The sequence below is a fragment of the Diachasmimorpha longicaudata genome, chromosome 12 (assembly GCF_034640455.1).
Source record: "Diachasmimorpha longicaudata isolate KC_UGA_2023 chromosome 12, iyDiaLong2, whole genome shotgun sequence".
Taxonomy (NCBI): Eukaryota; Metazoa; Arthropoda; class Insecta; order Hymenoptera; family Braconidae; genus Diachasmimorpha; species Diachasmimorpha longicaudata.
The window spans coordinates 5,509,642-5,524,919 of record NC_087236.1 but is presented as its reverse complement, the minus strand read 5'-3'; the positions used below and the strand labels follow the sequence as shown (position 1 = coordinate 5,524,919).

The 15,278-nt window shown below is 39.8% G+C and overlaps 1 protein-coding gene across 3 annotated transcripts in view; it reads left to right on the top strand.

Annotated features, from left to right (window-relative positions):
- The window catches only part of Rhogef3 (Rho guanine nucleotide exchange factor 3), a 47,783-nt gene that overhangs the window by 18,960 nt on the left and 13,545 nt on the right, over positions 1–15,278 (top strand). For all 3 annotated transcript variants that reach the window (XM_064131703.1, XM_064131701.1, XM_064131702.1), the window contains exons 3-6: positions 348–615; positions 907–1,202; positions 1,932–3,514; positions 4,724–5,657. In XM_064131703.1, coding sequence (XP_063987773.1) covers positions 348–615; positions 907–1,202; positions 1,932–3,514; positions 4,724–5,657 — 3,081 coding nt within the window. The remainder of the gene's footprint in view (positions 1–347; positions 616–906; positions 1,203–1,931; positions 3,515–4,723; positions 5,658–15,278) is intronic.

Sequence of the window (15,278 nt, the reverse complement as noted above, 5' to 3'; positions counted from 1 at the left end):
CCACTATTACTCGTCGTGCAATGCACTCTGTCCGCACAGTCCGTTTGCTCCAGGAAAATCGATTATCGGTGTTACGTAACCAGCAGGATTGATTTGGATTGACTTTTAGGCCGAGGCTATTTCCAGGGAGAAATTGAATAGACCCGGGGCATGAGGGGCTGGGAAATTTTCTATTTTATATGATACCCTCTATTAAAAATAGTGTAATATTTTTTCTTAAGGATTTGGTATTTTTTTTTTTGTGATTTACTCTCCGGAAAATTTTTCTTTCGGGGAATTGACCTTTCGGCACGTGGAGGAGCTGAAGTATCTTGAAATTCATCCAACTCAATCGTCCTGATTTTCAGTAATGCTGGTGGGGCACGGATTACACTCCAGGACATCGTGAGAAATGATCCCGGTTATACGCCTAATATTGAGCACTTGGTCTTCCCGGAGCGCAAGGGGAGCAATCCAAATTTGTCCGGGAAGAGTGGCAATTCGTCGGTTAAGGGTAAAACCTCCAATCCAACAGGATCGACTGCCAAATCGAGGCTTGTGGAGGTCATTGCAAGACCCTACATGCGAGGATCATCATTACAGGACTCGGTTAATGCCAGGAATAATCATTTTAATGTGAGTAAAAGTTAAAGATAACTCGATATTTGGATTTTCCAATGTAATTTTTTCGGTACTTTCTCATTATTATATTTTTTTTTCATCCAATTGTTCCCAATTATTATTAATCAATGCCAAGTGACTACATGAATAAATATTCATTAATAGTAATTAACAATATCTTTTTATTATTAATTAATTAATATCCATTCGCTGATTTATTTGAATGAAACACTAAAAAAATCTGTGAATTATTCTCTTGATGTCTTGAATTTTAAATGAAAAAAATTCCCAACTTTTTGATTTTAGAGTACTTCATTGGACAGCGGAAGTGCTAGTGTAATAGGAGGTCATCAGCCGGTCTCAGGATCATCAAGGCTATCGAGTCAGCGTCGATGGTTGTCTCAGACATCCCAACAATCCTCCCGACAACAGTCAAGCGATGATGGGGGAAGCCACGTGGGTGTCGTGGGCGTCAGTACTGGAACTACGACCTCATCTTCGGTACAGCAACCTCGACGAGTCAGTCCCGCGTCGGATTCTAACGAGATCGTGGACTCTACCGCCAATTCGGTCATCAGGATCGATCGCGAACGAGCCGATAGGTAAATTCCAACCATCTCGGTTTCATAAAGTCTTTTGTGTAGTTTTTTTTTTCTTTCACGATGATTGAACAGTATCAGATGGAGATTACAGAGAAAAGGTGAACGTGACTATTTTTCGTAATTTATTTTTTGTCGAATGGTATTTGGAGAGGGCATGTTTGAATGTAGAGGGGACGTTGAAAGTTCTGGGTGAGGAAATAAGTTACTTTAGTTTCCGAAGAAATATCCCGGATATTGAGTTTGAAAAAACTATTTGTTGTCGAGTTGTTAATGCTCTTAAAATGGAAACAGACGAGTGTTTGAATTAAAAAACAGCCGGAGAAAAGTTAATTTAATATTAATTGACTCGGACTGGTAAATGCATTTTTAATAATGAGGGGATGAACAAGAATGTTCTTGCGAATTGAAAATATTTCCCAAAGTTCTCGCTCCTCAGATAATATCACAACCGAGTTATAAAGTTTATAAGTTTCTAATGGATTTTTTTCCCTTTGCATTTTTCATTGACAAAAAATATTGTATTCCCCCTCTTTTAATATTTACAAATGAAAATGGACCGCAAGTGCGTTTTACATTTCGACTATTCCACTGTTTAATTCTTTCCGGCGTCAAGGATTTACCCCCTTTCCGCCATTTTGCGGTCGCATGAGAGCGCCTGGTAGAACCCCGCACCTCACCCCCGGCACTCTTCATCCCCCTAGCTAACCCACCGTCCTCTTGCCTGTCCAGGGGAAATATTTCAATTCTCCACATGCGTGGTGCCTCCTCAGCAGAAAGCTGGGAATCATCAAAGTCCTGTCGTCCAACCAGACCCACAATCTACAACCGTACAACCTCAATTCCCAATTCAAAACGTCAGCCATCCCCAAAAGGCAGTTCAACAAGCATTGTCAATGTACCATCAACAACACCATCGAGAAATCATCACTGTCGTGAGGGAAATCATCGCCGTCGCGATCCATCAAATTCATTCTTCACCGGTAGCAGCGGTACATCCGGTGAATTATTCATAAGTGGTGAATGCAGTCGTGAATTATCCCCAGTGCGTTGGTGCGATCGTGAAGTTGATGGTGTCTACCTGGGTAGATCTGGTTGGGTGCAGGTACAGCAGAGATCACTAGACGAAAATCGTAAAACTAATTACGAAACTGGACAAGCCACCAACAACAGCACCACCAGCGGTACAATTCCCTTATCACGACGAGCTGTTAAATTGGCTGACTATCACTGCACCAATAGTGAGCCAGGCAAGTGTCCTGATTATGGACGAAGCTTAACCCTGGACTCTACCCCACGACCTGACTTTCTGAAGCTCCAGAATACGGATTATGAGCCACCAAGTGGTTGTGCATCACCCCACAGCATTGAATCCTTCTCACCACCATCAGTAACACCAATAATATCACCACCACCTGCCTTCCAGGATGTGGCAAAAAAAATCCGGACACGGGGTACATATCCAAAGGCACCATTTCTACCCCGATCAAATGCTATTATCGACAGCGATGTCATCAGTCCCCCTTCCTCACCGCCTCCAAAAAATTGGGGCTCGCAAACGAGAAAAGTTATTGGTACGGCAATTAAGCCAAGACCAAGACGTCAATCGCAGATGTCAAGTGGTAACCACCAGAAGCCTGTTCAGGATAAGCAATATCGTTTGCTGTCAGCTAAATCCCTGGAGGATCATTCCACCACTCGGCGAATTCAATTTGCCCAGAGATATCGTGAATCATCCTCGTCATCATCATCGTCAATGGGTTTTAGAAGTCTTGACAGTTTTGTCAGTCGTAATACAATGCCGAGACTCGCTGAAAACACGGACTCGTCGGTTGAAGGATACGAGGATGGTGATGAGGATGATAATCCAGATTCTTCACTTAATTTGGGAGTAAAATCACCGAGTCCACTTGACTCGTCGCCCGACGCCAAGGCGTCTATTTCTCAGGAGAGATTGTCGAGAAAGTCTTTGAGAAGATCTCCTGGTTCGTCTGATGCTGGTAAATTGTCCTTTGACTCTACCTCGTCCTCGTCATCACCGTCAACATCGTCGAACAGTGGAACTGGTAGATCACCAAATAATTTTAAACGATCTAGTCAACGGGGACAGCATCAGGGCTTCAGAAATACCATTGGATCACCAGATTCACTGCAGACATCTCGAGTCAGGAGATCCAAGAGCCTTCAATTACCGGAGAAACGTTCGCCTGGTGCACACCAGACCCCCAGGGAACATTTTAATGATGCCAGGGTTGTCAAGATCACTGACAAGCCCAGTACGACGGAGAGGAGTAAGAGATATCCACTAGCTGCTCGTAATTATTATTTCATTTGATTATTCTGGGACTCCCCTTACCAAAGGCTTACGGGGAAGGGAGGAGGGATGGGACTAGTTGTCTGTTGACATTTGGTCATGAGAATATTGTTTAGCATCTTGAGGAACAGAGAGTGAGGGGATTTTTTCGGGTATCTCAACAGCTGATAAAGCTGTTGAGATCGAGACCTCGACCTCGATAATAAAAAATTATCAAACCCTTATTTTTATTCAAGTTATTAAATAAAATGGGCCTTTTTTATGCGGAGGGGTCTTTCTGATGTCTAAAACAAATGGAAATTCGGTCGCGTCAACTTGTCATACACTGCATCGTACAAAATTATCATATAATCCTTCTGGGATTCCCCTGATTCCCTGATTTCTCTTTACATGCACTAGTCGGTGGAAAATGGCGCATGCCCTTTACGTCTTGAAATGAGCAACGGTTTTGTTTTCTTTCCGTTCTTCCGCGAATACTCTCGGGTTTCAAGATTCGAAACTAAAAATTTTTATGGAGAAGTTATCAGCGGATATTAAAAAATTCTTGGATCGAAGACGATAAATTTGATGTTTATGGGCAATGGCATTTCCTTTATTCGTATTCGCTATTTCATAAAGTGAAAACTCCGGGGTATCAATTTTTGTAATTTCTCATCACCGTAGTTGCAAAAAAACGACTATCACCGATTCAGATAATAATCCCATAGGGTTATGGCCATTGTCATGTTATGCGCAGGGAGTTGCGCAGCAATGCCATTAGCTTATTGAAGATGAAGATGTCGAGGAGAATGTAGACAGATAGAAGGCTATTTGTTATGTCCTTACGGTGAAGTAGATCCCCTTAGGGAAAACCAAAATACATGACTTACATAACAATCGAGTACAGGACGTTGCGAAATCAGATAAATCCGTCGTGATCAATATAGATAGCACCAATTTCCTTATTTATAAATATATCTACATGGAAAATATATAAAATATATCTCAGACATATTTCTCACATACTATTTATGTCGGGAATATATAGAATTATATTTACATCATATAATCATAAATATGATATGAAATTCCAAATTATTTCATCGTTTTTGTTGAAAAAAAAATTAATAGAATTCTTCCTGCGATTATACTCTGATTAAGCTAAGAAAATGGGAGTCCCACACCCTCAGGAAACCCATCTACCCGATCATAATCACATAATCCCTTCCAGGCAAAGCTCAATCGACCGATGAAGCCCTAAACCCAGAGCACCTCCGCGAAACTGAAGTTGTAACTGAATATCTTTATGGTACAAGAAGCCGAGCATCAGTCAGGAGCATTGTCTCGAGTCACTTTGACTCTCGCGATGATGCCCAAGAACGTCGCGAGCCCTACGATGTGTACTTTATCTCCTCAAAACAGTCCCGATCTCATCAGGATCGTCGAGCCAAGAGTCTTCAACGGGGCGCAACAACCCCAACCACCAGCAACTTTATGAATGACATGAACAAGATACGATGCAACACGAGCACCTGCAACTACTGGCCCCACTGCTCCGAGAGTCTTTACTCACCGAATCAACCTCAGCCCCTGATGAAGATCTCCCAGAGTTATCCGACTCACCGGCGGGTCTCCACGGACAGTGTGACAAGCCAATCGAAGGATCGTGCAAGCACATGCTCCTCACCAGCCTCCCTAGACATCGTTGATGATCGTGATACACGGAAGACACATGTGCGAAAGGAGATGAAGAGTGCGATGAAACGATCATCACCGAATAGCTACGAGGGGACGACTAGGTGGGAGTACAGAAATGCTAGAGCATCACCGGAAGTGATGAAGAACGTGGGAGTGTCGACAAATGGTACATCATCGGTGACTACTTCCTCGTCATCCAGCAGTGACATCTGGATAACAACATCTGACAGAACTGTCACGAAGAGCCCGAAAAATCCGAAGAGCAGTGGAGGCTCAACGCCGATGGAGGATACGATTGTCGAAGGGGGTAAGGGTGGAGATCCTGTCAGGGATAAGGATCACGCCCGACCCGGAAGTGCACCAACCAAACGGGAAATTTCACCGGAAGCACCGGGATCACTTGAACCTCATCAGAGATCATCTTCGTTGCCAAAGTCCTTTCTCACACTGGAGTCGAGTGCTGATGGGTGAGTTCTTACCTTTCAGATAATTTATTAAATTGTTTATTATATTCCAAGATATCCAGGGTGATTACAAATTTTCCTGGAAATTCAATCCACCCAGGACAACCCAATACCATATTTTAATCTTGACAGAGGTGCGGTAGTTTAAATTGCGATTGAGTTACGTACGAACGTTAATTAGAAAACCACTGATGTAAATGATTGTTTCATCGCACTTTGATCGATAATGAAGGACCACAGGAGCTGTTGCTCTGTACCCTACGTGTATAACACAAACGGTACATCATATATAACATTGTATTGTCGGTGCTTACTAATGGTGCAATTACCAAAGCGTCACGTCCAGCGTGTAGATAAACTAGGGAGTCCAGGGTGTGGGACAAATTTCTCGGGGGGGTTTTGGTGCACCTGTGTGTGTATTAGTTAACAGCGAGCCCCAGTGAATCAATGGTTAGTGGATAAACTGAAGACCAACTCAATTACAGAACTAACGTTGGAGTGTTTATCGCTTAAAAATAGTCTCTGGATGAAATATGGTTTAACACGAAGGGGCGAGTGACATTGAACGATTATTTAAACTGTTGAATAATATTTTTAATTACTTTCTCTTAGGAAAATATTTCTTCTGTGAATATGAAGCTTAATAAGCAAAGGTGGTGCACTCGGCCCTTCGCTATCATCGAAAATCAATAACAAAAGCCGTCTACTCCCTGACATACCCAGGAATCTGAACAATTCGCATTATGGAAGACAACCACGAACCCATGGTTTCCCGTTTACTGAGAATACAGTATGAAAACCACTATCTCTATAACGTTGCTCCGGTGTAGAGGTTGGCACACGGTCCGTTATGGGGAAGACCTTATTGTCTAGTCGGTGTTGACGGAAAATCTCAGTACATTCACATCTTCATTGTTGGTTCATTTTCCCCTTTCGTTAATGAAATCTGCCCTTTTGTGCTCCATCCCCATCAGCAGGCGATTTTAATCGTACCGTAAATAATCATAATAATAGGGGCAAACGAAACTGGCGCGTCATTATTTATCAAAAAAAAAATTAAAATTGTGTTTAAAATCAAATTGAAGGTCCGATTATTGAAAAAAAATTGTCACGATAATTTGGTGACTGAAATTTTCAATTTTTAATTAACTTTTATTTTGTTGTGTTGACAAAAAAATCATTGGAGACTCATATTCACATTAATGTGTCATTTCCTCTCTTTTGGCGCGTGAATTTACTTTTTTTTTCCTCATCAAAAGACGATTTTCTTCGCATTATGGGTAATATATTCTTCCGAGCCAAAAGCCATCTCGTTTCTGATGCATACGCCACTCTGTAACCTGTTCCGGGGCTCTGTACACGCTCTGTGGATAATATAAGCCGAAAAGATCTATTCTGAGAGCCAAATTCATGTGTTACGCCCTGGAAATTCCGAAAGCGAATTTACGCCGCGTACGTACATGGGGAGGATCTCCGAGGGGGATTGTTGCACATTATCTTGCACAGTCGAGGCTCATAAAATTTGAATCGACCTTGGGGCACTGTGGGGGCGACGAAGAGGTCGGGGTTTCAAGATCAAATCATAAATTTGGGAGGAAAATGCTTCATCATTGTTTTAGGTAGAGGTGAAGAGCTTGAATCTGGTGGTTTGACAATTTTTAGGGCGTCATCACCTGGAAGTTATTCGAATTGGGTTAAGGGAGACAATTTTCGCGACAAAGGGGAGACATATCGTGATTTGAATGGAAAAATAATTTTTTGCGTGAATAATTAAATAATTTAGTGAATTATAGATTTTAGGAATTTAATAATCTTTGGAGATTTTGTTAAAGGAAGAAAAATGATGGAAATTTAAATAATTCAGGGAATATTATTTAATTATTGCTGTAACTGCAAATGTAATAGAAAATAACAAGAAGCGAATTTTTCGGGAGAGGAAAAGTGCAAATGTAATTATTTATTCATCAATTGAAGTAGAATGAAGAATATTTAATTCGTAGTAACGGGACTGCTATTCCAGTGCCAATGTTCCTCTATTCGAAAATTCATTTCTCGTATTTGAGCAGTGAATAGTCAAAAGGACGTGCAAACATCAATTTCGTTGAATCATACATTCAAATTTGCATGGAACTAGTCTTTTTTCCACTTCGAGCAATCTCCGAGCGTCTACTGACAACCGTTTGAGACAGGATATTTTATTCTTCAACAAGTGTAAAATCATAATTGGTGTGACACCACTATTTTCCCTCTTTGACAATATCATCCCTGTTTAAACGCCTCGTAAAGTGAACGCTCCCCTCGTGTAAAATGAAAATGTCAATGGAAGATATTACAGAGGGGAATGAAACCGTCGCCACAGGCGAGGGATTTACTTAACTTTCCTTTCATTCACTGTAGATAATTAAAATTGCCACTTAATATTGTGACAATAATTAAATTGTGATATTTAAAAAATCCCTTCCTCTCTTACCGAGTGGCTCTGCTACCCCGAATATATATTTTTTTTTTCTGTCCAAATACTCAACTGTTTTTTGTCATTAAATTTTTTCCTCCCCATTAATTCTTTTATTTTTAATAGACAACGAAAAAAATATCGTAATTATTACAGAATAGTCCTTTGCGCCAACAAAAACGTTGGGAGTCTGGGAAAATATATTTTATTAAATTATCAACATTTATTGTTGACCAACAAATATTTAAATTCAAATGAATCAGAAAAAAAAATTCCACTGAATTCTTTCGCGACATTAAGTTCTTCTATCAGTACTTTTTGGGTATAATGAAATGATGGCCGAATCTCTTTCAAACCATATATGGACATGCTCGATGTATCAACAGTATTACCGCCCACGCACACAATTTACCGCTTCAATACACGTACACTTGAATTTTAGCGAGTGGGCGCAATACAATTTCGGTATAAATGCCGGTAAATCCTGTGGTTCTCAGTTTAAAGTCACACAATTGGGTCTTGGAGAGAGACAGGGTGGGTGGGGGTGGGATGGGGTAGAGGGGGGGGGGAGAATTGCGATGAATAAAACATTGTGGACCTACATACTAACGATCCGGTGGAATTTCAAGATTGAATTTTGTTAAGATGAAACTTGACGGGGATATGGGAATGTTTTGACATCAGTGACCTTCAGGGGAGGGGGCTAAATGGTGGGTGGGGTGAATTGACAGTTAAGGTCGATATATACACAAAATCGGATTTTCGGAAAAATGGTAAATTAGTGCACTCAATTATTATTATTTAATTTTCATTTAAATAATTCTGGCGACTCGAATTTTCCAGAAAAAATTTCCGCACTGGAAAAATCATAATTTACCCCCGTAAAAAATCCAAATGACATCAGATAAAATTCTGTTCTTTCGGTAGAACTATCAGCAGAATTTTCACAATGTCTAATAACATTTTACCAATAAAAACATATTTTTATCACAATTTTTCCGGAAAGAAAATCTCCTCGTTTATCATTTTCTTGTGGAAATTTATCTCTGAACTTTATCGATTTGCCCTCCATACCCTCAACCCCTCTATCTCCTGTCTCTTCTCTCTCCCTCCCCCCCCCCCCGGACCTCGATAATTCCATCACCTTCAATAGAGACATCCTCGAGAAGCTGGACGCGCGTGCGTATTGTTGTACCCCTTGAATCGAATTAGCCCGTTCCAACGAACACGTCCAATGCATTAGTGTATAATACCAAATTATTAGTATCGATAGGAGGTTGGTTTAACAGGCGATGTTGTTGCAACAGCCGATGGTCAAGGATAGGGTGGGCACACGTAGATTATACGAGTCATTAGTCGTCGAACAATTGCCCCAAGGTCCTGGCACATTAGAAATCTCCTCGAAATTGCATTGCATCATAGCCTGGTTGGACTTTCACTGGGAGTCACAACCTTGCGGGCATTTAAAAGTTTAACCGGGATGTTACAGCATTGGGAGCACTGACGAGGTTAACATTTTTACCTGGTGATCTATTCTCTGTTCCCGGAATCGATAACAGATGGCCTTCCAATTCACGGAAGTAGTCAATAGTTAATTTTGATACAATTTTTTACATAAAAATATTTTTCCGGTTATTTTTGGGTAATTTAGGATTATTTAATTCACAATTAATTGCCTGTAAGACTGTAAACATTGTAATTTACATTTGGTGATTATTTGGAAAAAAAACATTTGTGGTCTTCTCAATTTATTCATTTATTTATTTTTTAATGAAAAAAAAAATGATTTCCGGTCGCGAATGAGACCCGGAGAAGATCGAACGTGGGCGGCCGAGGGTTAGCCCACCTTGGGCCGGCTGTCATCTCCTACCTCTATTTACAACAACCAATAATGCTACATTGGCCTAAAAAATTGTTTAAAATATTCCCAATAGTTAAATAAATTTCTGACTATTTTACAAATCAATTAATCACTTCTGGACAATAATAATCGATTAATTATAATTAATTAGAGGCAAAGTTCATCAGAGAGGGCCGCTAAAATCAGCAGCATAGATCAACTCCAAAAAAATTCCGCAAACAACTGATCACATCCCTCCCCCTACCCGGGGGCCCTTAACCCCCTAAAAAAGGGCATAAAAAATATTCAAAAAATTCAAAGGTCATCGTTCATTGTGCCCATCCAATCGTGGGGTCTTTCTACCCGGAATGCATGTACCTGCGATGAAGAGCATGAACCGGGGGGCGGCGCGTGGCGCTGCCAGCGGAGCGCCGAGTGCAGTCAGTTGGTTGCCATCGTCGCAACGGTATACATATACCACCGAGTGCCGGTATATTCGATGCATTTCGATCGTATTCGAGAGTACAAATCCCAATAAGCAAATTCGAGGATTAAACAACCGCTAATTAGTTCAATAATTGCACCTAAAATGGGTCTGATAACGAACGGAACGTATCTACTGTGAACAGGGGCTTGTGATTTTGCCCAGTGAATTCGCGTGAATTGGGGGATTTTTTACGGGGGATGACAGGGGATGTGTGACAGTGGGCCTTCAGCCACGCGGTTCGATATAACTGATATAGTGGGTGGACATTTCAGACACAGTTGGCACTGCACCTGCGCTCACCTGCGCATTGACCACTGCGAACTGACGTTTTTTTTTTCATAGCAGAAACTGGGAGAACGTCATGGAAATTTGTAGTTGCAGGTAACACGATGATTTCATGACGAGTCATAAAAATTTGACGTTTTTCATTTCATTGTTAGAATTTTATTTCACTCAAATGATTTTATTTTTGGTTGAAATGAAGGAAATAAAATTTTTTATGGGAAAATGGGAATTAATTTTTTAGGAGGGGATAGTCAGTTTTTATTGGGCTATTGGGTTCAGGGAAATGATGGTAATTAATAATCGAAGTTTTGTTTAATACGTTAATCTCATTAGGAGTGGAGCCCTGGTATTTACAGCTAAATGAAGTTTTAATAACTCACGTCATTCGGGCTTTTAAAAATCAATTGATCTTTATTTAATTATGTTTTATGATGCCATTAGTTGATAGGCGAAACGTTTCGGAGATGATGAATCATGAATGGAACTGCTGAGTTCTGCCTTCATTCGCGTAAAAAAATATTGAAAGTTCAGTGACTCTGTTGGAATTTTGTGAGCGACATTGAGTCAGATTTAGCGGGGAAATGTCGTAATTTAACTGAAACGTGTTGAATTCCAAACCTTTGACAACAATTTTCCACTTCATCCAAAGTACTCAGTCTTCAAATTCATTGCAAAATAACAGCAATAAAATTTACAGGACAAAATCACCAAATCGAGTCAACTAAAAACATTATTTCATATATTTACAAAAATATAATTTCCCACGAACAGCTGTCACTCATTTTTTCAATAGATAAATTAACAAATGAGATATATAACTTGATTTTAAATAATTGAGTGTCTTTAATGCAATAATACCAGTGCGTTGCATTATTCAAATATTTTTTACTTGAATAATACGAGGGAAGGGGTCTTATCAATGAAATTGGAGTTCCATTTAATTTCATACCGGTGACATCCGGTCGAGCTCTATTGTTCTGGGTAGAATTTCGGTTGGTGTGAGGTCTGTGGGTCTCACGGCATAAAGAGAAGGGAAATGAAAAGGGACGCGGTGGCGGTGCACTTGAAAACTGGTTGGTAGCCAAAAATGTTGCGCTGGCCCTTCCACCATTCGGCTTTTACCGTGGGGAGTCGAGCACAGGTTCTAACGGAGCCCCGACGACAGGCGGCTTTCAATTATCTGCGAGAAACATCTTTAGATTTTAGGGCCTCAAAGTAATTTTCAAGTTGTCCCTTTCGATGAATGAAACCCAAAATTGGATTCGATCAAAATTGATTTGATTTTAAATTAATTAAAATTAAAATTAATTAAAAGGATTTTTCATAAAATTGAAAGAGTTAGAAAAAAAATTCTATAAAAATTCTGTTTGAATGGAACAAACGTTTTCTTCAGACTTAAATTAAAATATTCCAATTGTTTATAATTAATTGTGATTTGAAGATCGTGGAAGATTTGACAACTTGAAAATTTGGAGAATAATCGTAGGATGCGAGCGATAGCGACGAAGGAAAATGTTATAAACTATTCGAAGAGTCTGTTGAATGTGGGAAAAGGGTCGAAAATACCCGGAATGTCCGGGACAATCTCCATACACCTACATAGTCACCGCGCGTAACACCATGCATGCGATTTTACTCACTAACCGCGGTTGTCTCATGCCCTGAGACATCTCAGGAATGCGTCTCCGACGTCCGTAAATATTCTCCGGACCACGACAGTCGGGATGATGGCACACGATGAACGTACAGTAAAACGTGTCCAACGTGCGAAACCCTCATTCGAGGCTTTTCGATTATCTCTCGTAATTGCAAATCTCGGATTCTCGTTTTATTTTGACGACAGGTTCGTGGAATTTATTGGCATAATTTTATCATCAGCGTATTAATAATGAAAAATCAGGAAAACCGAGGATTTTTCCGGTAAAAGAAAAGTTAATGGAATTTTAAAAGAAATTACAGCGAAATTTCGCTCATTTTTAAACGTTAAAAACGGAGATATGATTTATTGCTGGAAGTCAGGACTTGGGAGGATATGGTACAACATGAAAATAAAGGAAATCAGTAATGGACGGGAGAAGGAATGGGAATAAAAAATTTAACTTGTTACAATTTTTTATTACATCCAGAAAACAAAAATTGACCACGTGTGCCAGGCAGGTGTCAGTGTATCAGGTTGCAGAGTTGAAATCACGATGGGGAAACGAGAGAAAAAAGGTATAAATTGTCGAGGAGGTGAATAGCGAGGAAAGGGCGGAGTTGAAGAGGGAAATAACAGCTGGAGGATATGTTGTGTATGCCACGCGACAGCTGTCTGCAGCAGCTCCAAAATCCCTATCTGGACCTTTTGTAGGCGAGGGCTCTCCGGACGTTTAGAGATGAAAAGGATATCTAATACCTCGGTCCTCAACTCGTGGGGACCCCGACGTACTTCGACTAATTTTCCGGATTTTACATCTTCGGTGGAAAAACAAGAAGATAAATTATCGGTTAAAATTATCCTACCGTTTCATAAAAATCTCTCACGAGTGATCGTTGAGTAAATTAAATAAATAATATACGGTGATCAATTTTTGTTTTAGGTTAGAGAAATTTTGTCATGACAAAAACGAAATTCCCCGCGTCGGTAAAGCAAAAAATTCCCCGCAATGAGAAAAAGATTTAATAACATCTATGCGATTTAATTTAGAAAAAATTATAATTTACAGAATTCCAGGGACAAGGGGAATTACAGCTCGGACTAACACTTTTTATTGAATTTTATTTCTCTCGTGGATTACGTTTCAAAACGTTATTTTTATTTTTTCTTTTCTGGTAATTTTTATTGAATTTTTCTGTCCATGTTAGGAGCAAAAAGCAGTGGTTGCGAGCACTTTCCGGCTGTTCGGACAACAGCAGCAGCTGCTTTCGAGCCACCGGACGTGCTTGGATTTTCAGTAAAGTTCTTTACTTTCCACCTGCTGCCTTTTTCCTCTCTCTCGAACAGATAATTTCTCCATCTTATTACCAGGTTTTATGATGCGAAAATAATCGGTCTCAAGGGATGTGGCATTTTTTCGAACTAAAGAGGATATCTGTGATGCAAAACACTCAGCTAATAGCACATTCTCAAAGTCATGAAACCCGTAATTCACTGAATTATCTTATTTTTGCTAATAAATTTGCTATTGGCTTCCGAATGGAATGTCTATGACCGCGTTTTTTTCAATGAATCGAATGATTCATTAATGTCAGTGCTCCGGTACGTTAAAAAAATTATCTGCCCTTGAATACTGATTACAAAATAAATTCTTTCAACGAACAGATTGGGCAATCAATGTCATGACCGAATTTGGTCAGGATTTCTGTGCGAAAAATATTTAAAATCTCGACTGGATGCACTGAATCGTTGATTTATTCATTTCTGCGTTCAGCATTTATTGCATTATATTTTTAACTAATTTATTTATCAATTTAACTCAATTAAACGATTAATTATCGAGCCGTAAAGTCTTGAAATTTAGTATTTTGCAAAAATTGATTTACTGATTCTCAAATTAATGCACCAGTTGAATGAAAAAATTTGGATTAATTAATCAGTCCCTTTGAATGAATTCGGGAGCATAAATATCGTAGGGTTGCCCTCTCCCAGTGGAATTAATCGACGCGAGAGTTACCATTTGCAAAAGGTCATCGAGCAGTTGCTCGGAGAAATCTCGTATTAAATCGAAGTTTCTGTTTACATCTGCAGCATTACCACCCCTCCACCCACACTCAGCCCATTGCTTCACACTGATTTTGTTTACATCAGACCTGACCCAATTACCGAACCCCCGGAGAAATAAAATTTGCCAGCTATATTTTTAAAAATTCGCTAATTTTCACGGTCGATCAGTGCGCCCATTGTCAGGTGCACGGATTTTCCACTTCGTTGGAAAACCCGGAGATAAAATTCATAACTGTGTGTATTTCGCTTCATTTAATGCATTTCAATGGGTCCACGAGGGAAAGGTTGGGTTATATGGGATTTGAGTGTGTATTGGTGTTACATTATGTGCGAGAACTCGTTTATAGGAGCCCTCGTGTATCGTTTCCAATGGAAGATTAGTATTTTAATTATTTTCGAAGAGTTTTTCTTCTTATTTTCCAGGTCACGCTCTCGTTTCGCGTATTTGGGCGACTGCCAATGTATAAAATCGATTGACTCCCGATGGCGAAAAAATTGTGGGCTATATCCGATTTAATGGGCAGAAAAAAAAATTTTAAACCAATTATTTAAGACCCGGGTGGATTATTCGTCGAATGAGATCCCAATTCTTCTTTATTTTGACTCCTGAAGCCGTCAGGATAATGTCAGAAACGATTGAGATCATGTTCAGAGGATAATTCAATCGAAAAATCACTTTTTCGCACGAGGATCTCGCAATTTTTTTCATTACAAGGCATGAAAAAGTGACTTTTTGTGCCAAACGTGCGGAAAAAATTCTTTTTCGTACGATCTGATGAGGATTCCGTGCGATTTTTTAATATTTCAATGAAGGAACGTATTGATCCCTCAAAGGACTTTGAATATCGCGTTTGACC